Raw genomic sequence first — 26,836 nt, forward strand, 5'->3', positions numbered from 1 at the left:
CTCCTCCACTGTGGGTTTTCCTGGTCCTCTAGAGCTTATTCAGCTTATCTGACACAGAGGCCTCGGGTCCCAAAGTGTGTCCCACACCAGAGAGGTTCCAGTTAAGACACAGGCCACTGGCAGGAGCCAGGGAAGGGTGGGTGGACACCTACAGCAGGGTTGAGGAGCCAGGTTTTCTCCTAGGCTTAAGGGGACATGACCTCCAAGAGGGGCTCCTTCTCATTCACTCATAAAATAGGGCCCCTGGAATAAACATCTGCAGAGCTGCACGCATGTCACAGCAAGCAGATGTGGAACAATGACCTTGTTCTGCATATTTTTCTTCTTAAAGAATCATTTGAATCTAAGGTTTCCTTTCAACTACTACAGGAAATTGGAGGATAATTACAATATTGTGATGGGTTTTGCCATACATTAATATGAATCAGCCATAGGTATACATGTGTCCCCTCCATCCTGAACCACTTCCCTGGTGCTCCAGTGGTTAAGACTCTGCATCCCCAGTGCAAGGGGGCACGGGTTCGATCCCTGGTCAGGGAACTAAGATCACACAAGCCACATGATGTGGCCAAAATAAATAAATTAGTAATAATAATAAAAAAAAACACAAGGGAAGGAAACATAAGACCAAAAAATGGCAGCCTGTTGATAAATGTTTAAAGATAGAATTGACAACACTGGCCTGTCATTTTACTGTTCTCTTTATCTCTGCTTGAAATTTTCCATATTAGAAAAGGTTAAAGGATAAAAATATTTGAAAAGCCAGCAAAATAAAAGGAAAAAGCATCAGCTGAAAATGTGCCATGGAAGCCCAACATGAAAAGGAGTTGTTTTGGATTTAATAACGAGAACTGGACTTAGGCAAGATTTTTGCTCTTAAAAAAAAAAAGTCACCTTCATGTGAAAGTAAACAGTGGCCTAACCCTAAGGCTATAAACAAACGCTGCTACAAAACAAGCCTCTCTATCTATATGGAAACCGATAAGGACGAAAGCCATCTCACCAAGCTGTTTTACTTTCAGAAAGGGCAGGGGAAAAAAAAGTTACTTAACCAGTGTAAAAATGGGTGTTATTCAAGGGAAAGGTAAAGATATCAGAAGAGGGAAAAAAAAAAAGCTGAAATCAGTGTTTGGTCTCCAAGATCAAGACAGAAACAGATCTGCCCACTTCTCCCCTGGGAGAGGCCACTGGACTCGGCTCCCCTGGCGGGTCCATTTCACGCCTGATTTACTCCGGAAGAAACCTGGCGAGGTGCGGTGACATGCATGGCTCCTGTGCTGTGCTGATGGAATCCTCCTTTTCAACCCGAGGCAGAAATGACCCAAGATAGACGTAAACATGTTTATTTCCAAAAGAAGTGAGTTTTCATCTTTCCAAGAATACCTTTTTCACCATCCTCTCCCGAACCTCCTACCTTCTCCTCTGCACTGGGCCCTGACTGCACACTGGACTCTGCTCCCTTCTTGAGCCCCGGGCCTCGAGGTCTCTGTCCATCAGCACCCACAGCTCTACTCTTCCAGCTGCTTCACCACCCTGCGGGCGATCCCACATGCCTGCTGCTGCCCCCGCCGCTGGGTTCGACCCTCCCCTCCCCCAGTCTCTCCACTTCCTGGCCCTGCAATACTACCAGATTTTTCACTCATCTCTCTCCCGTCTACTCCTCTCCCCTCTCCCTCCCTCTTCTTACTCCAACAGGGAAGAACTTTTCCTGGCTCTCATCTCAGTTCTCTGAGAGAGCACACTCATCTCTGTAGTTTCAACCATAATCACAACGAGGAAATTCTAGGTCCCCGTCTCTCAAACTCTTCTTTCTGGACCCACTGGACATTTCCATCATCTCCTGCCAGCACCTTAACCACCACTTGCCCAAATCACACCCTCCATCATTCTCTCCGGACTGGCTTGGCTACCCTGTTCTCCTAGGAGACAGGCAGTCCTCAGACCACACTGCTGACACTCATTTCCCCTGCAGAACCTGCCATCGGATGTCAGACTCTCTGGTCTATTTCATCACTCTTTTTCCTACTTCCAGCATCTTTTCAGTATCACTGGAACCCCTTGTCTTTCAAAAGCTCCCTTTTCTCCTAGTCTGTGTGCCCTTTGGGATCAGAAAAACCTAGGATTAAATCCAAGCTCTGCCACTCACCAGCCGAGTGACCTCAGCAAAGTTACTTAGCCTCTCTGAGCCTCAGTTTCCTTGTCAGTAAAGAAAAAAATAAAGAGATAGAGATAATAACACCAAACTCAAGGGGCAAATTTATGTTGATTAAATAAGGTTAAATATATCTTAAGATTGTAAGTCAGTGCCTTGACATAGAAGAGTGATGCTTCGAAGACATAAATCAGATAACGCCTCTCTGCCACTCACAATCCACTGATGGGTATTTTGTTGCCCAGTAGAGGCCAATGTTCCCCCAGTGAATATCTGTGAATCCATGCAACCCCACCCTCCCACACCTACCCTGGCAGTCCCCCATGATTTCTTCCTTACTCTATTACAGCCATGCTGGAATACAGGCTACTCCTGGACTACTGCCAAGTCTAAACCTGCCTTGGGGCCTTTTCGTATACTGTTCCCTGTGCCAAGGTCTTGGATCAAATGTCACCATCTCAGAGAGGCCTTCCATGACCACTTCCTACCCGCCCCCAGGATCCCCTACTCTTTTCCCTGCTTGATTTTTCTCCATGACACTGACTACCTCTGAATTGCTATGTATTTTACTTTTTAAATGTCTGACTCTGGTCACTATAAGATCCGTGGGGGCTGGGATTTATCTTCTGCAGTTTGCCAACAAAGGTCCACATAGTCAAAGCTATGGTTTTTCCAGTAGTCATGTACAGATGTGAGAGCTGGACCATAAGGAAGGTTGAGCACTGAAGAATTGATGCTTTCAAACTGTGGTGCTGGAGAAGACTCTTGAGAGCCCCTTGGACAGCAAGGAGATCTGACCAGTCAATCCTAAAGGAAATCATCCCTGAATACTCACTGGAAGGACTGATGCTGAAGCTCCAATACTTTGGCCACCTGATGCAAAGAGCTGATTCATTGGAAAAGACTCTGATGCTGGGAAAGGTTGGGGGCAAGAGAAGAAGGGGATGACAGAGGATGAGATGTTTGGATGGCATCACTTATGACTCAATGGACATGAGTTTGAGCAAACTCCAGGAGATGGTGAAGGACAGGGAAACCTGGTGCACTGCAGTCCATGTGGCTGCAAAGAGTGGGACACGACTTAGTGACTGAACAACAACATACCCCCAACATCCTGGGTCCTTTCCAAGTACTTCCCTGGGTACTTCTTAACCACTGGTACAGTGGTTGAGAATTTGCCTTCCAACATGGGGAACACAGGTTTGATTCCTGCGTTGGGGAACTAAGATCCCATGTGCCATGGAGCAGCTAAGCCCAAAAGCCACAATGAAGAGCCCATGAGCTGCAACAAACACCCAGCACAGCCCCCCCCCCCCAAAAAAATAGTGCCTGGCACATGAGAGGTGTTCAATATATTTACAAATATATATTATCAACAAATATTAGTTTCCTTCCTACTTCTACTTTTGCCCTGCCTGTATATCCATCGCTGACCGTTCTATAATCCATCAACCCTCCACCCAGAATCCACTGGGCAATCCCCTCTCCTCCTCCTCAGTCTTCTGAGCACTGCTGAAGAAAACACCATAATCACTTGTGGAGATAGCAGAATGTAACCCTGGCCAGCTGGGCCCCGAGTCATAGGAGATATGTTTATCTACTTCCTGTTCTGTTCCTCACAGCTGGTGTTTCAGACTTTCATGCCTTGCCTCCAGGCCCCTTCCTCTCTGCACAGGACTCCCCTCTCTGTGGCACAGGGGAACTCAGAAACTTCCTACCCCTCGTCCTCCAGGTTTGCCAACCCCACGCTACCCTGCATATTTCTATAAAAGGACACACTTTCACCTTCACAGATACTTCACACTCACACATCTAGAACCCCCAGTATTCTGTCTCCCAGGGGTCTTCAAGTCCTTCCGGATAACTCCTTCCTCTGCCTGTAAGCATGCCAAACTCTCCTTTGCACCTTTCCTAAATGCGTCCATTTGAGTCTTTTTGGTTGTGTTATTTGGCTACACCACACAGCTTGTGGGATTTAGTTCCCAGATCAGGGACTGAACCCATGGTCTTGGCAGTGAGATCTCGGAGCCCTAACACTGGAATTCCCTCCAGTGGCAATTGAAATGCATCACAGCAAAGGCCCCCAACTCAGCTGGGCAGACACTTCCTTGAAAGGAAAGCAGTGCAATCTAATGCCGAAGCTACTAGGGCTCAACACTTGTGGGGACTGCTGTGTTTCTCTTAAAGCCTAAAACTTTAGCTACCATGCCCTGAGAGCTGACTGTGTGCCTAGGGCCCCTCAGCACATGGGGGAACCATAGGCCTTCAGCATTCAAGGCTCTGCAAAACCTGGGCCTAATTCTTCTCCATCGCAACCCTTTCCAGAACCCAGCCCGTGCCTTCCTGTCACCATCACTGGCCCCAGCTCTGTCTACCTCTGCCCAGCCTGCAAATGCCCCTTTCTCCAGGAAATCAGAAACTGAGCGCCCACTGCACTTGGCGCTTAGCACATTTCTCAGGCGACAGGTACTTAATTGCATGTGGCCTCTCTGGTTCTCAAAGATCTGGGGGCTGGATTGAATTTTAAGAACTCTGTAGGGCAGGGACCATCTATTTTGTTTCTTGAGAAATACAGATGGGAAAGTGCCTGGGGCTTATGACAGTTCAGTGAATAATCACAACGTGCACTCCTGTGTAACTGCTGCCCGGGTCTTTGCTCCCCTCCTACTCAGCAGGTAAAGCTGTCTGTAGAATGTAAGGAAGTCGATAATTTAAGATATCCAATATTGCACATGGAATGCAGTCACTCAGATAAGTTTATCTTAATGAGAAGGGCTTTTCCACACAGAAACCTACATGATAAAAGCAAAAAAGAGCTGCCCAGGTGTAGCTCTGTTTGTTCACTCACACTTAAATTATTTAAATTTACGGGAAAAAAATGATACAGCGTTTGCTTCCAAATGATGGAGATGGGGGAGCAGACTGTCATGTGTGAGTTGTCACTGAAGCTGGATATCTGAGGCTTTCATACTATTCTCTTTACTTTTGCGTATGTTGAAGTTTTTCTAAAATGAAAAAAAAAAATTAAGAAGAGAAGCTAAAAAAAAAAAGAGCTATTTAAGGAATACCTTTCTGGGAGGGGAGTGGAAGCGTGAGGGGGTAGGGTAGGATGTGGCGGGGAGGGTCTGCAAAGAAAAACCTGTTCTTCCTGCCCACCCTCAGCTGTAGCATGAACCTTGACAGCCTGATCCTATAATGTCCCAGGGCTGGAGGAGAGAAGAGAAGCCCAGGGGAGGAGCATGAAGGACCCTGTCAGCACCATTTCAGGCTTCCCTCAACAGAGAAAAATCTCTCCGGTGAAGTCAGTCACCATTTGAGTTAACTGCTTCAGACCAGAGTTTGGGGCAGATGGCCTCTCTCTGCAGGTGACTCTGGGCCAACTCACTCTCACGTGGGAAGAAATCAGATCGCTTTGATTACAGAGGCTGCAAGAACAGGCTGCCCATCGGACTGGAGCTCAGGAGCCCTATGGGATCCTTCCCCATCCCTAGATGAGCACCAATATTTCTGGAACACATTGCTTCTCCGGTGGAATGTAGGTGGGTGCGGACTTTACTGCCCTGCTCCTTCTCACCCTCTTTCCAAAGCACCACCTCCCCACTGCCCCGACGCAGCCTGCATTTAAAACCAGCCCCAGAGCTTCCCTGGTGGTCCGGTGGTTAAGAATCTGCCTTGCAATGCAGGGGACTTGGGTTCAGTTCCAGGTCGCGACTAAGGTTCCCACACACCTCAGAGCAACTACGAGCCCACACACTCTGGAGCCCGAGAGCCACAGGTAGAGTCCAGGCGCTGAAAGGAAGGATCCCATGTGACCTAACTGAGACCCTGCATGCGGCAACTAGGCACAGATGCAGCCGAATAAATATCAAAGACAAAAAACAGCCTCAGGACCTCCCTGGTGGCCCATTGGTTAAGAGTCCGCCTTGCAATGCCACAGACGTGGGCTTGATCCCTGTCAAGGAACTAAGAACCCACATGCTGCAAGGCAACTAAGCCCTCGAGCCACAACTAGAGGGCCTGCATGCTGCAACTAGAGTCTGTGTACTATAACAACAGCAGCAGCAGAAATCCCACATTTGATGCAAGAGAGATCCCCCATGCTGCAACTAAGGCCTGATGCAGCCAAATAAATACATAAATATGAAAAGACACAAACCAGCCTCCTCTCTGACTGGAAGACCTCTCCAGGTGCAGGTAAGATGTCTTGTTGGCTAGAAACTCTGCAAACCAGACCCTTCTCAGTGCACCTCTAGCAGTGACCAGAAATGTCCTGGGTTGGCCCTCCTGAAAGGGATTTAAGGACTGAAAGGCCACAGATGAAGTCCCAGCTGCTCTATGCTCCCTGTAAGCCTCCCTGTATAACCAGTCTTTGAGAGCCTCCTTCCTTCTAAGAGAAAACGGGAAAGGGTGGACGGTAGGCAGGGAGACTGTGGAGAAGAAAGGGGTGAAACCTTGGGATGTGGTGCGGTGGGCACTACGAGGAAGCAGCTGGAGGCGTTTGAGAAGAAGAGAAACGTGGTACAAGACTCTGAAGGCAGGTGAAGACAGGCAGGCACCAGGGGACAAAAGGGGATGTGAGAGAGGAGGAGGAAGCACAAAGGGAGGGTAGAGAGGGGGATGTCCCTGGTGGCCCAGTGGTCAGGGCTCTGCATTTCCAGTGCAGAGGTGAGAGGCTTCGATCCCTGATTGGGGAACTAAGATTTCATATGTCACATGGTGCAGCCAAAAAAGCAACAACAAGAAGAAAACAAATAAAGAAAAAACCAACGGGTAGTGAGGAAGGCAACGCCATAACCCCAGTAAGACGGTCTGAGACAGTTTGGGGGTGGGGTGGGGAAAGGAGGGGTGGTCAGAACCAAACAGGAGGGAAAAAAAACATCAACAGGACTTAGTCCCAATCAGAAAAATGAAGTGAAGAAATGGAATGAGTTTAAGAGAACATGGAGATTTTAATCCCAATTGACAGTGAAGCTAACTTGGTTAGTCTGCATGCAAAAAGCTGCCATTTCCTCAAGAAAATGCTTAAGTGTCTAAAACCCTTTTTTTAAAATAAAAATTATTGGTAGAAACAAGGTCATTCACCACTCCCACACCTTAACTCAAAACTTAAGTCTCCTCAATATGGTCCATGCACTCAAGTGAACCAATTAGGGACTCCTTCTCCCCAACGGCGGCTCATTTCCTTCCTCCAGAGGGAAGGAACTTGGGTAATCTGTGCCCTAAACTCCCATGAAAGTTGTCAGGTCCAAGTTGTAGGGCAGCAAGTCTAAAAGTTTCCTCAAGGTTCAGCTTTCATGACAAGAGCGTTTTAAAATAGATCTCTGCTCAGAAGCTCTTAAAATCCACAGTGAAATTCCAAATTTTATCAGAACTAGGGGGAGGATGTCATAAGCTTGCTTTCAGGGTAATCTCTACAAGGGGCTTCCCTGGTGGCTCAGCAGTAAAGAACCCACCTGCCAGAGCAGGAGACTTGGGTTTGAACCCTGGGTCAGGAAGCTCCCCTGGAGAAGGGAATGGCAACCCTCCCCCCTATTCTTGTCTGGAGAATCCCATGGACAGAGGAGCCTGGCGGGCTACAGTCCACAGGGTCACAAAAGAGTCAGATATGACTTAGCAACCACACAACGACAATCTCTGCAAGTCACCAAATGTCATGTTTGATGAAGAGAATCCTGTAGAAATACCAACATAATCTGAAAAACCAGCCATGGTACCAAAGGCTGTCGAATTCTAAGGTCTCACTCATCCTTGCCTTGGCGGAAGTAACTCAGGCCGAAAAACACACCCTGCTACAACCAACCGTGAAGGAATTCAAGCTATAACCAAATGTGAAGGAGGACAAGACGACTTAGTGCTTGGGACTCTGCCCCAGTGCCTCTCAGGATGTCACTAACTTCACAGAGTTCAGTTCTGGAGCGATGAGAGTGTTCACCCAAAGGCAAGTAAGAGGATGGTAAATAAGTCACAGCCCAAACTGGCCTTTTATCCTCAGCTTCAGTATTCACAACTGTATTCCGAAACACACCAAGCAACGCTGCAGAGAATGCCCCTGGGAGCTGAAATCTATGCTACTGTGTGCGACAATCACTATTTTTTTTTGGCCATGCTGCATAGCATGTGGGATCTTAGTTTCTCAACCAAGGATCGAATCTGAGTCTCCTGCAATGGAAACACTGAGTCTTAACCACTGGACCACCAGGGACGTCCCATGACCACTATTTCCAAGAGCCCTTCCATGCCATGAGACATATTGCTCCGAGGCAAACCCCAGGCATGTGGGAGGGACGTGAATGGGGGCACAGATACACGAGGCTGTGCACCAGCTGGCGATGGGTACAAGAGTGTTCATTAGATCATCATCTCTTTGTCTGTGTATGTTTAGACTCTCTTGATAAAAATCAAAACACTCAAAAAAAGAAAATACTTTTTCAAGAGACTCAAAAGCAGAAAAGCTTCTCTCACAGCCCCTCTCAGAAACTTAATTTTTATCCTCCAAAACAATGGAGAACAAATAAACACTTTTCTGTGCTTCAGCAATTAGGGAAAGGCAGTGATGGCATATCTTAAGCCTAGAAAATTCCTTAAGAGAAAATAGATTAGAACTACTAACGAAACATCGCCCCCTTTCCCAACCTCCCTTCTCTTGAGTGTCACACAGAGTTTTCTCTCAAGCCTCTGAGGGTGGCTCACTGACACTCCAGGGCAACACGAACCCTGCCTGAAGAACAGGAGAGAAAACCAACTGCAGAAAGTCATGAAAAGCCACGTGCAGCTCAAGATCAGAAAATGGAACTGGAAACTTCCATGATGACGTATCCTGGGGAGGCAAAGCCTGCCTCGCCCACTTCTCCCTGGGGCCTGAGCTGGCACTGGGTGTCTTAGAAGTTTACTGAGACCCCCTCCTTCAAGGAGTTAGAAATCCACTAGGAGGACAAACATAGCCAAAAGTTCACAGGAAGCAGGAAGTGCCGGTACAGAGGCTTCAGCGAGCTCCTCTGGAGCCTGATGAGGGAGGGGTTCACCCTGCAGCAGCAGTCCAGGAGGTGAGCTGTGAAGGGGTCTTAATGGATGGAAGGGGGCCTGGGCAACACTGCGGGCCGCTGGTGGGGAGAGGCCATAAGCAAAGGCCCCGTGTCTCCAAGAGCTGGCGGCAACGGGCAGCTGAGGCTGGAGAGGTGGGTGACAGCCCGACTGTGAAGGGGCTGACAGGTGTGATCAGGAGCTTCGACCTCACTCTGGGGCCCGGTGCTTCTCCAGCTGACTGTGGGGAAGGGCCAACTGTTGAGAAGTCCAACCCCCCAGGAATGAGGCTTCCGCTCCCTTTGGTACTTCTCTCCTCATGGGCAAGGAACATGGGCGGGCAGACCAACGCGGAGTAGCACCATGATGGACAACATGCCTTTCAGCAGAGGTGCAGCATGGTCTGGGCAGTCGCTTCAGAGGGTGTGTCCACCGGCCGCGTGCTGGGTGATGGGGAGCGTGAGGCGGGAAGCGGGGATGGTGGTCAGCAAGCTGTGCATGGATCCAGGAAGTACACATTGAGAGCTGGGCTAAGACACTGGCAAGGGGGACCAGGAGGAGGGGTCAGGTTTGGGAGACCCTCCATGAGTCCACGTGGCGGGACTGGGTGACCAAGGGGCACCTTGTCTTTTCTAGCCTGGGTGGCCCATAACTGTCAGCACAGATGGGAACTACGAACAGAGGCACAGGGTTGGAAATTCACAGGAGAAGATGTTCTTCAGGCTTCAAATAACTAATTTTGTTTTTAATCCTTCCCTCGTAAGAAATTCCCAATATTAATCATTTAGGGGGCATCTCAGGAGTTTGGACCTCTCTGGCTACAAGGGTAGCATATTTCTATAGTTAGTAAAGAATGGTTCTAAGGACTTCCCTGGTGGTTCCGTGGCTAAGACTCCACACTCCCAGTGTAGGGGGCCTGGGTTCGATCCCTGGTCAGGGGACTAGATCCCACACGCCGGAACTAAGAGCTCTAATGCTGAAACTAAAAGATGCTGTGTGCCACAACTAAGACCCCAAGCAGCCAAATAAATAAATGTTTGTTTTTTTAAAGATATGGTTCTAAATTAGACCTAGTCCTCTGGACCTATTACAGGAAAGGAGATGGAAGGGAATGGGAGTGGGTTTGCTACAGAACCATCTGCAGTTTGATGAAGATTTGAGTCTCAGACTCACCAGCCATGGCAATACCAAAGAGAGTCCTTTATCTCCACCAGGCCAAGGCAAGCTTTGTGAAACGAATCTAACCCAGAACATGACAGCAACATTCTCGGTTTGAGTCTGGGCTGGGAGTGCAGAAATGAAACACACTCAGTCATGTTCAGTGGTGAAATTTCAGAGACAGACAGTGGTGCTGCTGCAGTTACAAAATCACAGCTTATTGGGATCACACCTACGGGAAAATGCCAGGACTCAAATCTGTTTCCGAAAACAAACAGAACTTGTTTTCTGTACTAAGTGGAGTTTGCTGCTGTGATGTGAGAAATCTCCATTTCTGGGAACAGCAACACATGTTTGGTTGAGGAACAAAAGCACCTGCCAAAATCATTCTGTGGATAAAAATTAAAAAAAAAAAACAAAAAACACTCCCAGTTTCTCGGTCCCTGAAAAAAGTAAACAGTTAGGAAACCACAAAATGGAATAATAGGTAAGTGTTCTGCAGAACCCCAGTTTGATGACTTAGAGGTGTCTGTTTGCATCAGCAAGTTTCTTGCATTTCAATCTGACTCACCGTGGCCACTCAGGCCCAAGCCCACAACCTCCCCTGCCTGGACTGGTGCAGTAGCCTCCACAGCTCTTATTGCCACCGTGTACTTTATCTCTTTATCTGATTCCCCCATAGAATGAAAGCTCCATGAGGGCAAGGATTCTCCTGTATTTTCAGGGTCTAGAAGAGTAGCTGGATACATTTATAAATCTACTTATGTATTGTTGCTGTTGTTTTCTATTGTCTCCCAGAGCTTGCTCAAATTCACCTCCATTGAGTCAGTAAAGCTATCTAACCATCTCATCCTCTGCTGCTCCCTTCTCCTTTTGCCTTCCATCTTTCCCAGCATCGGGGTTGGAAAAAGAGTTGGCTCTTAACGTCAGGTGGCCAATATACTGGAGCTTCAGCTTCAGTCCTTTCAATGAATATTCAGGGTTGATTTCCTTTAGAAGTGATGGGCTTGATCTCCTTGCCATCCAAGGGACTCTCAAGAGTCTTCTCCAACACCACAATTCGAAAGCATCAATTCTTCAGTGCTCAGCCTTCTTTATGGTCCAACTCTCACAGCCATACATGACTACTGGAAAAACCATAGCTTTGACTACGTGGAATTTTGTCAGCAAAGTGATGTCACTTGCTTTTTAATACTGCCTAGGTTTGTCATATCTTTCCTTCCATGGAGCAAGCACCTTTTAATCTCATGGCTGTAGTCACCATCCGCAGTGATGTTAGAGCCCAAGAAAAGAAAATCTGTCACTGCTTCCATGTTTTCCCCTTCTATTTGCCATGAAAAGATGGGACCAGATGTCATGATCTTAGGGTTTTTTTCATTTACATATTAATGGTTTTGAAATCTTTAGTTATAATTGCAAAATTAAAATTAAATTTAAAATTCAGGGTCTCTATATGTTACCATCTTTAATCTTTGTATAAAAATATACAGCGAGAGAAGGAATTCCCTGGTGGTCCAGTGGTTAAGACTCCACGCTTCCTCTGCAGACGGAATGGGTTCACTCCCTGATTGGGGACCTAAGATCCCATAAGCTACACAGCCAAAAAAAAAAAAAAAGGCGGGGGGTGGCTACCAATACTAGCCAGGGCTGAATTTAGCTAAAATCAGCCAATTTATTCTCAGAAAAACGATGAGACTTAGAATATAACTGAAATTTCACTGAATTAAATCGAACCGAATTTCATTACTTGAAATTCTTAGGTCTTAATCAACTTTCTCTAATTCTGCCCGCATGTGTCTTTTAACTCCTGCCTGCTCTGCCTACCTAACCAGTTGCTGGGTTCCCCGATTCTACTTCTGGCAGGCCTCCCATCCTTCCTCTTCCCTTTTCCCTTCCTCAGGTCTGCCTCTGTCTCTAGTCGCACACACTGCTGCTGGATTAATTTGGAAGCGGCAACACCTGTTGAGTCACTCACCTGCTCAGGCGTGTCAATGGCTCCCAACTTCCTGGTCCCTCAAGTACAAATGCCTCAGAGCTGCCACAGGCCTCAACATCCCCTCTGTCTGCCTCCCTCCACCTCCATCGCTAAGCCCCTCCCAAACCAGACCTGTCCCCACACCCCAGATGGTGCCTTTGTTCCCAGCCAGGCTTCCACCCGACTGCAGTGTGATGCATCCTCCAAGGCTCAGCTCCCCACACGGAGCCTTTCCTGGCCCAGCTGGAACAGCTTCCTAGCACCTCTCTGCGGTGGTTACAAGGCTGCTTCCCTGCTGAACTTCTGTGTGCTTGTCAGGTCTCCCTCCCGACGGTGGGCTCCTTGAGGGTAGGGGCTGTCTTTTTCCTCTTTGTGCCCCATACAGTAGCTTTCACAGATAGAGTTTCGAGTTCTCTAAACTTGCATTAAACTTAAAAGGAGACAAGGGACTTCCCTGGTGGTCCAGTGGCTGAGAATCCGCCTGCCAACGCAGGGGACACAGGTTCCATCCGTGGAAACTAAGATCACACATGCCGCGGGGCCGCTAAGCCCGTGCACCACCGTAAAAGGCCCCACGTGCCACAACCAAGACCCGAGGCAGCTAAACAAATATTTTTAAAGTATTTTTAAAAAATAAACAAACAAATAAGTAAAAGGAGGCAGGTTCTTTCAGCTCTCAATTACAGGAGAGAACAGATTGTCTCTTATGTTTGGCTAAGCAACAAACAAGGCAGGGCACAGTTTTGCTGGCTATAGGCAAGGCTACTTGCAGAAATTAAGACTTGGAGATCGATCTAAAAAAATACACGCAGGGAAAAAGCAAAGCAGAAGAATGAAGTGGCTTGGGGGCAAAGATGTCGTGCCTGGGAATACTGAAACTGAGGGACCAGCCCTCATATTTAACAGCAAAAATATTTATCTCAATCCTTTTGTGACTTGTTGATTTTCATCTCTGGACAAAATCAGACATTCTGAAATATAAAGAACGTTGCTTAAACATGAAAGCACACATAATATTCGGAGAGCCTGTAATATACTGCCAACACTGGGCTCTCCCATCTTGCTGTGGGCTCTCGCTCCTGAGGGACCTGGTCCTTTCCATCACTTAAAGTCCTTGCTGATCCAAGCTGGCCCGGACAGGTGAGGCAGGGCAGTCTGTGGTTACCTACCTGCCAGCATCTGCGGATGGCAACCTGGTTTGCTGCTGAATGGACAAGATGGTGTGTGACCTTCTGATATGTGCTAATATATTTCCAACTAAAAACACTGTTTTGGAACATTTTATTAATGAAGGAAAAACATTTGCTGTGTTCAAGAGAATACTGAGTCATGGCTTAGTGATGAAAGAGAACATACCAGTCAGACCTGAATTTATGGCCAAAGGAGAATTACGATAGGATGGAATAAAAGAGATGACTCTGAAAGCCCCCAATCCTGGGATTTGCCTGGCTTTTATCCAGGAAGATTACTTTGGGAACTGAATACGATTTCCCAGCTGTAGGAAGTCCGTGCTGCCCACCATCACCAGGAACACAAGATCATAAATGGAAGCTTGGTAGAGTAAATGAGAAACAGCCTCTGCCTTCCACTTCCCTCAATGTACAGAGCTAATAAAGTGACTGACTTGGATGAATGTCAAATCCTGCAGCCCTCAGCCATTCTAGCCTCTATAAAAACAAAATGAGTAATTTGAGGTTAGAGAAGATAGCTTCTTATAATTATGATTACAAGACTCTAATCATTAGAACTTAAAAAAAATTAATGTAGCATGTCTTTGTAAAGACCAACCAGCCAGAACTATTCATAGAAAAGCCTAGAGCCATTTATACACAAAATCTAGACAACTGTGAAAAAAATAATAATAATAAAAAAGATAAAGCTTGTCTCAACTGATGCCCTGAGTGGATAATCACAATTTGAGTTATAAACATACCCTTTGTGTACACTTCATCTCTTCTCTTTGACTGTTATCCTTTTTTAGTTTATTAAAATCATGTATAACTGTTTCTCTCTTTTTCTGGAATGTTTCCTTGGAAGCAGCTGAGCAAATGTCCATGTCACCCCAGGACAAATCCCAATTACCTTCCTTTAAAGTCCATTTGATGGAGCCTGTCCTCTTGCTGACGGCATGCAGACTTCCATCCAATGTGGACACAAACAGCAAGGTTTCAGGAAGTGTCACAGTGCTGGGACTCCCAAAACCCTGCAGTGAGAGGTAGAAGAATCGATGTGGTCAATATGATTCTTCATCTTGGGTGTGCACAACCACCGACCAGCCCCTCCCGTACCCGAAAAGTTATCTTTCTAAGATCTACCACGTCACAGATGAAGAAACTGAAGTTGACGAGCTGAAGTTCCCATCAAGGGCATGTGTCTGGACAACAGCTGGTTTAGGACTAGAACCAGATCGCCTTATTCTATCTGAGCAGCAGTCCTTCCCACACAAGGGTTGATGACCTAACATGTCAGGGACGGGGGACTCTGAAATAGTCCAAGGCCAGCCTCCACTGAAACAGATGGGGAAAGTATGTATGCCAGTTTTGAGTTCCTTCTCTTGGTTATATTTTACTTTCTGAAACCTGGTTATCTTGCAAGACTCCATGCTAAAGTAGAATGCCAACATACCGACACACATTTTAAAAGGCAAGGAATCCGGCTCAGTGGTAAAGAATCCACCTGCAACACGGGAGACTTGGGTTCGATCCCTGAGTCGGGAAGATCCCCTGGAGAAAGGAATGGCAACCCACTCCAGTATTCTTGCCTGGGAAACCCCATGGACAGAGAAGCCTGGTGGGCTATAGTTCATGGGGTTGCAAAAGAGTCGGACACAACTTAGCGACTCAACAACAAACAACAACAAGGAATTTGGGGGAAATATTTAAAGCAAAATAGGAAAAACAGCTCTCATTATACAAAGAGTTTATATAATATAGTAAACACCAAGATTTTGAGAGAGACATATCATAAAAGAAAATGTATGACTCAGGGAGTTCAACTTGGTGCTCTGTGACAACCTAGAGGGATGAGATGGGGAGGGAGGTTGAAGAGGGAGGGGACGCATGTATACTTATGATTGATTCATGCTGATGTATGGCAGAAACCAACACAATATTGTAAAGCAATTATCCTCCAATTAAAAATAATTTTTAAAAAATTCACCGTAATAACCCAAATTATTCTTCATGTAATAAAAATACAATTTAAATTAAAATGTACCTTTTATCTTTAATGAATTTGAAAAATATTCTACAGAAAATAACCAAAGGTAGTGAAATTCACTTTCTCATCCACTATTGATTGGCAATGAAAATTATAAGTTAGTGCAATATTTCTGGAAAGCATAAAAGTATTCATGCTTTTGACTCTGTAGTTCCTCTTCTACATCCTAAAGAAGTTAAGTCCAGCTATGGGAAAAGCTCTTTGCACAATGATACTCATCAAAACCCATTTATAAACACACAAAAAACAGGAAGGACCTGAACACTTCTAAATGGCTGAAACAAATTAGGACACAAACAGTCAATGGAATACTGCTGCTGCTAAGTCGCTTCAGTCGTGTCCGACTCTGTGTGATCCCATAGACGGCAGCCCACCAGGCTCCCCCATCCCTGGGATTCTCCAGGCAAGAACACTGGAGTGGTGCCATTTCCTTCTCCAATGCATGAAAGTGAAAAGTGAAAGCGAAGTTGCTCAGTCATGTCTGACTCCTAGCGACCCCATGGACTACAGCCCACCAGGCTCCTCCGTCCATGGGATTTTCCAGGCAAGAGTACTGGAGTGGGGTGCCATTGCCCAATGGAATATTACGTATCATTAAAATGGCCCTTGGAAGAATCTACAATACAGAGGAAAACTTGTATGTGTTGTCACATGAAAACTATAGAATACAAAATTTAATGTACGCTGTGGTTATAATTAACTGGACAGTTTTTTTTTTTTTTGCTTGCCTGTCCTCTAGGTTTGCTAGGAACTGTACATTCATCCACATGGTTTCCATGGGAGTGTGTGTGTGTGTGTGCACGCACACGCACAAGCAGGCAATAGCTGGTACGGTTTCCTAGGATAACTCCCTTCTGAAGTCTGGGTCCACTCAGCAAAACCATCTGTAATGAGATTTTCTCTTCTTTGTCACTGTACTGCCACATCAATCAGCTGGTTCCTGCAAGTCTTGAATTAAAAACAAGCCAATACAACTTGCTTACACTGCGACAGTTTAAATTTTGGCACAGATGCTTTTTTTAAAATACAGTATGGCTAGCTTTTAGCACGAAACATAAAGACTGTGCATGGGAGCCTGACCCCCGAAATACCTGGTCACTCTTGGTAAAAGCCAGGATGACACTAATTAATCTCCTAAAACAGATGGCTCTCTCCAGGGCAGCCTGAGCTGGTGGGACAAACACTCCAGTGCCTGCATTCCTTTTCCAATGTGAAGACCCCCAGGCAAAGGGGCCAAGCAGCTGCCAGAACCTCCTCTACCTCTTGCCTGTGTGTGGCCTGCAGGGGAGAAGCCCCGCCCTCCACTTTGCCCAGGGCAAGGGCCCCTTACCTGGGATGAGTGAAATAACTGCAAGCCTTACAATTCCTGCTGAATCTACTCTCCAGGTTAAGGCTGAGAAGAACCTGTTTTTAACTCCACTTCTGCAAGTAGGAGATCAGTCTCAGTACAACCTGGCTAGGAAAACAGAAGCCCCGACGTGATGGCTGCCCTGGGTGGAATCCAAAGTCTTGTACACCAATTGTCTAAAATTATTCTGGACCATGGGGCATGAATGGTGACTAGAATCATCTGGACCTGCTCACACCTGAACACACACCACCTGGAGCACCTGGCCTGGAGAACAGCAGCCCTGTGATGACCACTGAGGCTGGGGCTACCTCCACTGACAAGGGGAATGAATGGGTCTGCGACTTGATGTGGGGTGGCGGGATTAAGTTAGGTGGGGGTAGTGAGAAGGTCGACCAAATGAAATGGGAACGTGTATGCATATCTGGGGGCCAACAGGTGGGAACCCCCTCCCTCTGTCACACAGTTCCCCTGGGAACAACCATTCTTAGGTCTTGGGAATCATGTCAGAAGCAGGTTGAACAATTTGGGTGGCTGAAGTACTAAGAAATTAAACTCAGAAAAAAGAAAAGGGAATTAAACTCAGGAGGTTTCTGTGAATATGTTTTCCTCCATGTGGAAAAAGCTGGATGAGAGAGAGACAGATAAAGACGGAAAGAAGGTTGAGAAGAAACAGGGCAGAAAAGCTGGGATTAAGACCCTGGCCTCCAACACTTCTCAGGCCTGGCCAACCCCTGAGCTTGGGCCCAGGGACACCTGGCCCGTGCAGTCAACTCCCCTGTTTGCTTAAGCTTGTTAGAGCTAAGTTTCTGTCCCTCGAAACTGAGACAGTCCTAAATACACACCCACACACACCCACACACACAAGTATTTTCAATATATCTATAGAAAAAAAATGTAAAATTATAGCCCTAGTTTTTTCTCCTTTATTTTCTAAATTTTCTATAATATGATCATAAAAAGGAAATGGATAAGTTAGCAGGTGGAAGAGAAGCTGGGATTTAAAGGACCTTCAGCAAGCCCCTAAATTCCAGAAGCCCTTTCCACCTCAGGGTTATTAGGTAACCCAATCACCTTTGATCACTGAAATCCACCAAATAAGGGACAGAAGTTTAGAAACACAAAGGTCTCCCGGTCAGAGAGTGTACATCCAGAGGACAGAAGAGTTTCACTGTAACTAAAGCCTAAAGCCTACAGTACAACTATAATTAACTAAATGCCCCCAAATACATCTCATCACAGTCTTAATACTAAAAGGGGCCAATATTTACTAAAATATATCAGTGCTGCTCCACTATTGGCATGGAAATGAAAACCAGCTGCTTTGTCTGAGCATCTTGGAAACCACAGGAAGAGCAATTGTCCATGGTTGGTTGGTGACTCGAAATAAAACACTCATCACATAACTAACATGGTCTTCAAAAATCTCAGAAAGGCCAGGTTTGGCTGGAGGTCGAATTTAGCAACTGAGAACACTGAATTAATCACAATGTCCACAGTGACATCACAAACCCCATCACACCAGATTTTTCTCTTCTTTGACGCTCTTGACAGTTTCAAATTAGAAAGAGACACTCTGAACAGCATTAGTCTCTCATGAGGCAACTTAATATCACAAAATCTCTGCCTTTTTCTTCTCCTGGCATTTTTTAAAGCATTAAAATGCTTGCCCTCAGCTACAGCTGCTATCTGTTGTTGTAGTTCAGTCACTAAGTCGTGTCGACTCTGCGACCCCATGGACTGCAACACACCAGGCACCTCTGCCCTTCACTATCTCCCAGAGTTTACACAAATTGGTGTCCATTGAGTCGGTGATGCCATCCAACCATCTCCTCTTCTGTCCCTACCTTCTCTTCCTGCCCTCAATCTTTCCTAGCACCCAGGTCTTTTCCAGTGAGTCGGCTCTTCACATTGGGTGGCCAAAGTACTGGAGCTTCAACTTCAGCATCAGTCCTTCCAATGAATATTCAGGGTTGATTTCCTTTAGGATTGACTGGTTTGATTTCCTCGCTGTCCAAGGGACTCTCAAGAAACTTCTCCAGCACCACAATTCGAATGCATCAATTCTTCAGTGCTCAGCTTTATTTATGGTTCAACTCTCACATCCATACATGACTACTGGAAAAACTATAGCTTTGACCACATGGACTTTTGTCGGCAAAGTGATAAGTTGCTGTAACTCACGTGAATGCAATAAGCAACTAAATTCTGTGTGTGATACTGAGCACAGCTGAGAACTACGTGTCTGTGAAACATTTAAAAACACTGCTTCACGATGATCTTGCATATCACCTTCACCCTGTTGGTGTTCCATTTTCCCTGCAATGGATAAAAGGGCTTCAGGCCCCAGAGCTACACACACTGGTTTCCAGAGAGCCTGAGAGCAGAAAGAAAAGGTCTGATCCTGCCAATCAGCCTGGGATCTGCCTCGTTTTTCAAACTAGTGGGTTATATACTCCTGGCTTCATTGGTGACTCCTAAAAAAGTAATTGCAGTGACATGGTAGAGGCCGTGGCAGGTAATCTAGTCTAGTCTAAAATGAGACATCCATTAGCTAATTGGAAGTCTGGCCCTCTCACATGAGGTGACCCTGACATAGCAACTCTGGAAATGCCCCGTCTGAGGACCAGAGAGCTGGGCAATTTGGGCCAGATGATGCTGGGGAAATGTGTGCCTGTAAAAACAGCTTATTTCACTTAGGTTGATTCCGTTGTTAAAATCCAGCCCTCACTGTTGCTTGGCTCGGCCAGGGCTGCCTCCTGTGAAAACGTAATTCCTGGGCTGGATCCTCACGTTCAATTTTATTATAAAGCAAGATTAAAATGTACCACTTGCTTTGCATTTCCCACAAAAGACATGAACGCAGCTACCAACTGCTCATACAGAGATGAGTAAAAGGTAGTTAAATCTCCAACAATCTCATTTTCTAATATTCTAAATTCAGCTAATTGTCAGCTGCTCCTGCATTAATGAACTTAAATGTTTATATTTCAGGCAAGAAAAAAAAGTCTTTCCTAAAACAAGCTCTGGAATAACTTTGTTTAGTACAGACAGAAGGGACTGTCCGTATAAACATTCACAAATCAAGTGTTTAGGTAGCACAAAAACAAATGAAACAGCCTCTAACACACCTTTTTTTAAGATTAAAAAAAATATATATTTATTTATTTGGCTGCATCGGGTCCGGCTGCAGTCGAGACACGTGGGATCTAGTTCCCTGACGAGGGTTCGAACCCCGGCCACCTGCGCTGGATGTGTGGATTCTTAGCCACTGGACCACCAGGCAAGTCCCCTTTTTTTGATGTGCACCATTTTTAAGTCTTTACTGAACTTGTTATAATATTGCTTCTGTTTTATGTTTTAGTTTTTTGATCACTAGGCATGTGGGGGTCAGGATCAAATCCTCATCCCCCAGCACTGGCAGGCAAAGTGTGGACCACCAGGGAAGTCCCAAACCTACCAGTTTCTGAACTAGAACTTGGGACGGGTCAGGCCAGAGGCAGCTCCCCGGCGGCTGGAGAAGAGCCCACAAAGCTGGGATCTGGTTGCAGTTGCCAGGCTACCACTGACAAGGCTACTCCCCTGCACCCTCCCTCTGGCCCCTGGATGAACAGCAGGAAGCACACCACATGCTGCTCTAAGATTCAGAACACAGGGCAGCCCCATGCTTCCCCGTTAGGGTTTTCCAAGAGGCTGCATTTTCCAAAGAAACACAATTCTTAAATTTCAGACACATATTTCAAGAACCAGCCCACGGTTTAACAGACTACCTAATAACAATGGTCAGAAACAAGATCAATGAAGTTGGCACAGACCTTTCATCTTGAAGTCAGAGGGAAGAAGTGGGGCCATGCACACACGTGTCTGACACCCCAATTTCCAAGGTGATCTATACATGATACTATAGTATCGGTTCTATCCCCAAACTAGTGAGTCCTTGTTGTTGAGTTGCTAAGTCATGTCAGACTCTTTTCTGAACCCATGAGTTGTCCATGGGATTTTCCAGGCAAGAATACTGGAGTGGGTTGCCATTTCCTTCTCCAAGGGATTCTCAGGAACCCAGGAAACGAGCCCACAGCTCCTGCTGTGTCTCCTGTATTGCAGGCAGGTTCTTTACAGTTGAGCCACCAGGGGAGACCACAAAAAAAAAAAAAAAAGAGGATGTGCACACTGTGAACAAGAGAGCCATACACGTCTCAGGTGGCATGCAAACTGATCAGGCCTAACCCAAACGTCCATCTCCAAAAGCTCAACTTATAGGCACTTTCCTGTGAAACGTTTCCCATTCTTGCCTCCACTCCAACAGACCAAACCATTTATAATAATTAGAATACAATAATCTGGCTAATTACAAAATGGTATTTTTCTTTTAGGAGTACCACATTGATTTCCAGGATTTGCTGAGAGGTGGGGTTTTTTGCTTGTTGGCGTTTTTTTTAACTAATTTTTTCCTGCATGGTTATTGGATTACTGTTACATTACATAATTCTCACTTTTAGTTTTACTTAGTTAATTTCTATCTGAAAGACACAAAGGCCAAGTCCTTAAAAAGCAGAATTTTAATTTGGAAAATAGTTTAAAATGTGACAGTTCACTACCTTGGTAGTATATATTTTAAGGCACAATAAATCCATAAAACTTTTAAATAAAGACATGGAAATATTGCTTATGCATGCTTGAGGTATAAGCAGAGATTAAAGGGTGATTCCAAATGTTCTAAGTTATTCTTGTGGAATATTTTTACTAGTTTTCAAGCCCAAGCCCCATATAGAAAGAGTCTAATGATTGTGTCTTTGAACATACATACTCTCCCTGGTATAAAGAATCTGCCTGCAATGCAGTAGACACAGGTTTGATCCCTGCTTGGGGAAGATTCTCCTGGAGAAGGAAATGGCTACCCACTCCAGTATTCTTGCCTGAGAAACCCCCTGGACAAAGGAGCCTGGTGAGCTCTAGTACATAGGATCGCAGAGTTGGACACAACTGAGTGACTAAACCACCACCACCAAGGTTAAGAAAACCCTTCCACCAAACTGAAGATACAACACTTGTATCAGTCTAGCAAAGATATTGGCATGTGTCCAACAGAAAATCCTTATACAACATCAGTTCAGTCGCTCAGTCGTGTGCAACTCTTTGCGACCCCATGAATCGCAGCACGCCAGGCCTCCCTGTCCATCACCAACTCCTGGAGTTTACTCAAACTCATGTCCATCGAGTTGGTGATGCCATCCAGCCATCTCATCCTCTGTCATCCCCTTCTCCTCCTGCCCCCAATCCCTCCAGCATCAGAGTCTTTTCCAATGAGTCAACTCTTCGCATGAGGTGGCCAAAGTACTGGAGTTTCAGCTTTAGCATCAGTCCTTCCAATGAACACCCAGGACTGATCTCCTGCAGAATGGACTGGTTGGATCTCCTTGCAATCCAAGGGACTCTCAAGCGTCTTCTCCAGCACCACAGTTCAAAAGCATCAATTCTTTGGCGTTCAGCTTTCTTCACAGTCCAACTCTCACATCCATACATGACCACTGGAAAAACCATAGCCTTGACTAGACGGACCTTTGTTGGCAAAGTAATGTCTCTGCTTTTGAATATGCTATCTAGGTTGGTCATAACTTTCCTTCCAAGGAGTAAGTGTCTCTTAATTTCATGGCTGCAATCACCATCTGCAGTGATTTTGGAGCCCAAAAAATAAAGTCTGACACTGCTTCCACGGTTTCCCCATTTAATTCCCATGAAGTGATAGGACCAGATGCCATGATCTTAGTTTTCTGAATGTTGAGCTTTAAGCCAACCTTTTCACTCTCCACTTTCACTTTCATCAAGAGGCTCTTTAGCTCCTCTTCACTTTCTGCCATAAGGGTGGTGTCATCTGCATATCTGAGGTTATTGACATTTCTCCTGGCAATCTTAATTCCAGCTTGTGCTTTTGCACCTAAATTCCTGGAACCTATAACTGGCCACCAACAACCATTCTGCCTTGTGCAGTGCAAGGCTCCCTGCCCGGGCTCCAACCCACTGCACAGCAGCCCATAAAGGTAAAAGGAAGGTAAAGTGACTTTTGGTTGGTTGATGAATATCCATTACAGTATTATTAAGACTTAAGACAGGCATGCCAGTCCAGGTTCCATGCATGATACAGGATGCTTGGGGCTGGTGCACTGGGATGACCCAGAGGGATGGTATGGGGAGGGAGGTGGGAGGGGGATTCAGGATGGGGAACATGTGTATACCTGTGGCAGATTTATGTTGATGTATGGCAAAACCAATACAATATTGTAAAGTAATTAGCCTCCAATTAAAATAAATAAATTAAAAAAAAAAAGACAGGCATGCGAGTGAAGGAAGGATTCCACAGGAAAGGCTTCCAAGCGCTTATGCTTTTACTACTTAGGACAGGGGAAATCTTGAGAACAATTAAGATTGCATGTCACCAAATGTAGAATAATAAATTGCAAATGGACTTAGAATGTGCTAGGGAATCAGAGCTTCTAATTATTAACCTTAGCAATAACGCTTGGAGGTGAGAAGGGCATTGGGTGCCGGGGGATGTGCCAGTGCCAAGGCACCATAAAGAGGACAGAAAATAAGACTTGCACATGTGCGTGTGTGGGTGTGATGGGGGAGATGGTTCCTATGGATAAGAAAGCAGAGGTATGGAAAAATCACAAGTAGACTGGATCCTCCTGTGGGCTATACCCAGCTGAAAGCCACCCAGGATGGGTGAGCTTATTTTGAGAGCTATGGGTAAGACACTTTCTGGCTCGTCATACCAGATCCCAGTTCTATAGAGCTTCCCACCAAAAAAAAAAAAAAAAGGCGGGGGGAACCTGTGCAATTAAGCAGGAAGTTCCTCAAAACAGTATTATGTAACACAGTCCCTTGGCAGGCCCTAAACGATTAAAAAAAAAAATACATCTTTGTCTACAATTCTATTTGCAGCCATATTATATACTTCTGGCTACAGACCCCAGCAGAGTCTGGCTCTTTGCAATTCTGGTGGCTTCACAAAACTACTAAGCGGGGTACTGTCATATTTGGCCACATGGTAGAAGACTGTGCCCAGAGATGGCCAAAAAACCACCGAGAATTCTCCAAATCAGCATGCAACTGAAATCAGTGCCCAGTAAATGCCGGCACACACCCATTACATAACAGTCTCCTGTTGAAAAATGAAGCCCACATCATGATCAGTGGAGCAGGCTAGAACAGCAGCTCTTCCTTTGAGGGTATCAGGAAAAGGTCTGATGAGACAGATCCAACCAAGTGTAACAGAGTTTGGCATCTTCTGTTATCCTCTGCTTTCTTATCCATAGGAACCATCTCCCCCATCACACCCACACACGTGCAAGTCTTATTTTCTCTCCTCTTTATGGTACCTTGGCACATCCCCCGGCACCCAATGCCCTTCTCACCTCCAAGCATTATTGCTAAGGTTAATAACTAGAAGCTCTGACTCCCTCTTCTAGTCAAACCCTGCTCCCCACCCCCTGTCTCACTGACATACCTCAATTAAGAGTCAAGTACTCAGTACGGGTTTCCCTTGTGGCTCAGCTGGTAAAGAATCTGCCTATAATGCGGGAGACCTGGGTTTGATCCCTGGGTTGGGAAGATCTGCTAGAGAAGGGAAAGGCTACCCACTCCAGTATTCTGGCCTGGAGAATTCCATGGACTGTATAGTCCATGGGATCGCAGGGAGTCGGACACGACTGGGCGACTTTCACTCACTCAGCTCAAACGTGGAGACTTCTATACAATCATCTGTATACACAGTGACACAGAACCTCATTGAGTTTATTCCAATCCAGTAGACGAAGGATGAAGAACGGAATTAAAACACTGGTGATATTAAAGAGACTTTTAATTGTGTCTACGTTTTAATGGTTTCAGTCTAGGATAAAAATCATGCCAAACCCCGACACACTTTGTTTACCTGTGCTTAGATCAGCAATAATCCGTCAACTGTATATATTTCCTTCTAATTAGCCCATCGGCTGCTGTTTCTTGACATCAGGTCAATAAAGGTAACTGTGACATTTGCTCTGGATGGGAGTCAGGTGTCTAACTGGGATGCAGAAAAAGGGCAAGGTTTAACTGAGCAGTGCTGTGTGGTTTCCAAACTCAGCCACTGAGAGAGTTAAACTACTATTTAACACGCAGCAATTCTTGCGTGTGGTGTAATTAACCACCACCCAATTCTTTGGTGGTCTAGGCTACTCATTTAATGGGTCTGATAAAAGGTTCCTTGTAAGGCCACATGATTTCTGACAGTAAAGGTGTGCTCATTTCACAACAGGTGAAGACACTTTCCCCAACTGGTTCTGAGGCCCCAGGCTAAGTGTCTAAGTTCAAGCAGCTGGCAGCTCCATTTGTCTTCACGGTCCCTCTGTCATCAACTTATATTGACCCCAGGGGAGGAGCAAATATATTTGGGCATGAAAGGTGCTACAGGAAACCCTTTACCACACTGTGGTCAAGGTACCAAGCCCCGTTCTTAGGGTGATAGCGAATCTCTAAAGTTGTTAAGCATTTTGTTAATATTAAAACTAAAACCCAAGGTCTCACCATCATTTAGTGGTTGAGATTTAGAATGCAAGTATCACCATTATTATTACTCAGTCTTCTTCACTGAAAGGAAACAGCAGCAATGCAGGCCTTGTAAAAAACTAAGAATCCTATTAGGCTCACTTACCTTATGGAGCAGCCATCATAAACAAACACAACCAATAAAATTCTGATTAGACCATAAGTTCATAAGGGGACTACCAGCTTTACAAAAAGCCAGATTTGATCTATTTGAGTGGCACATTCATCTTCAGTTAAACCTATTAGGAAGTCTTCCTATGAAAACCCCAAGGGGAAAAAAAAAAGACTCAATTAGATACCAAATTTTTCAGTCTTAATAACAGCAGTTAATCTGAAACTGTCAATTTTGCTCTTTAAACTTGGTAAGAGATTCCTTTCTACCAGAGACGGACGGAAGGGGTCGAGTAGAAAGTGGATAAATGCTCTAGTTGAATAAACATTATCCATAAACAACTGTATTTATATATTTATGACATAATTGCCACCTAGGCCTGCCAGATGTTGCCAAGCTTTATAACGGAAGTCAAACACTATGAAATCTGCCTGAAGTTGAGCTCCTTGGCCAGATCGACTTTCCCCTAGACAAGAGTCCCCATTGTCTGAAGTACGTCTGAGGATTACCCACTGCCCGGCTGGCCCCATCCACCATGCCACCTTCCTCTCTCCAGTTAGCTGATGGTCCCAGAAATCCACATGGTTCCAGACAATACAGATCAAACAAGCAGGGGCTGTTTACAGCTTCTGGGATATGTAACTTCAGCAACAAAAAGAACTGGAGAAGGTCACCTTACCCCAGCCTCTCAGTTGACAGGAAAGGAGTCAAGGCCCAGAGAGTGAAGTGACTAGCCCAAGGCACCACAGACTGCTAACCAAGACTGGAACCAAGGTCTCTCTGCCTCGCCTCCTGGTCCTCTGCACACTGTACCACACTATAATTTCACTGCTTTAAATCACGGTTTTCTGAGAAACACAGGCTTCAATTACTTGAGGCCTGGAGTCCTTTGAGTCTTGCTGGAGATCAACACTGTTCTGATGGGGAAGGGGCTGGGACCTTTCGGATGAGACACCAAATTTGTAATACATATGTACATAGCCACCCAATAGACCAAAAGGCACTGCAAATTATACAGGGTGGGGCCTTAAAAAAAATGTTCTGGATAAAAATTCCTGAGATCCCACTGTAGATCTAAGTGGGCACGGATAACATCACATGAAGTCAGAGATCATGGCCTTAGCCACTATAAAAAAAATTCCTGGAATACATTTATCCAGCCCCGTTCTGATGGTTCTTAAAAAAAGTGCTCTTTGATGATGATGGTGATGATACAGTGGCCACTGCCCATTCCTTTGATGAAGTGAGTCATTCTTTTAATGGCAG

General features: G+C 45.6%; 1 protein-coding gene across 1 annotated transcript in view; it reads right to left on the bottom strand.

The window, feature by feature from the left end:
• Positions 1-26,836, bottom strand: part of ERN1 (endoplasmic reticulum to nucleus signaling 1) — an 82,336-nt gene that overhangs the window by 38,410 nt on the left and 17,090 nt on the right. The window contains exon 2 of the mRNA XM_024980955.2: positions 14,388-14,508. Coding sequence (XP_024836723.1) covers positions 14,388-14,508 — 121 coding nt within the window. The remainder of the gene's footprint in view (positions 1-14,387; positions 14,509-26,836) is intronic.

Source organism: Bos taurus, chromosome 19, assembly GCF_002263795.3.
Source record: "Bos taurus isolate L1 Dominette 01449 registration number 42190680 breed Hereford chromosome 19, ARS-UCD2.0, whole genome shotgun sequence".
Lineage (NCBI taxonomy): Eukaryota > Metazoa > Chordata > Mammalia > Artiodactyla > Bovidae > Bos > Bos taurus.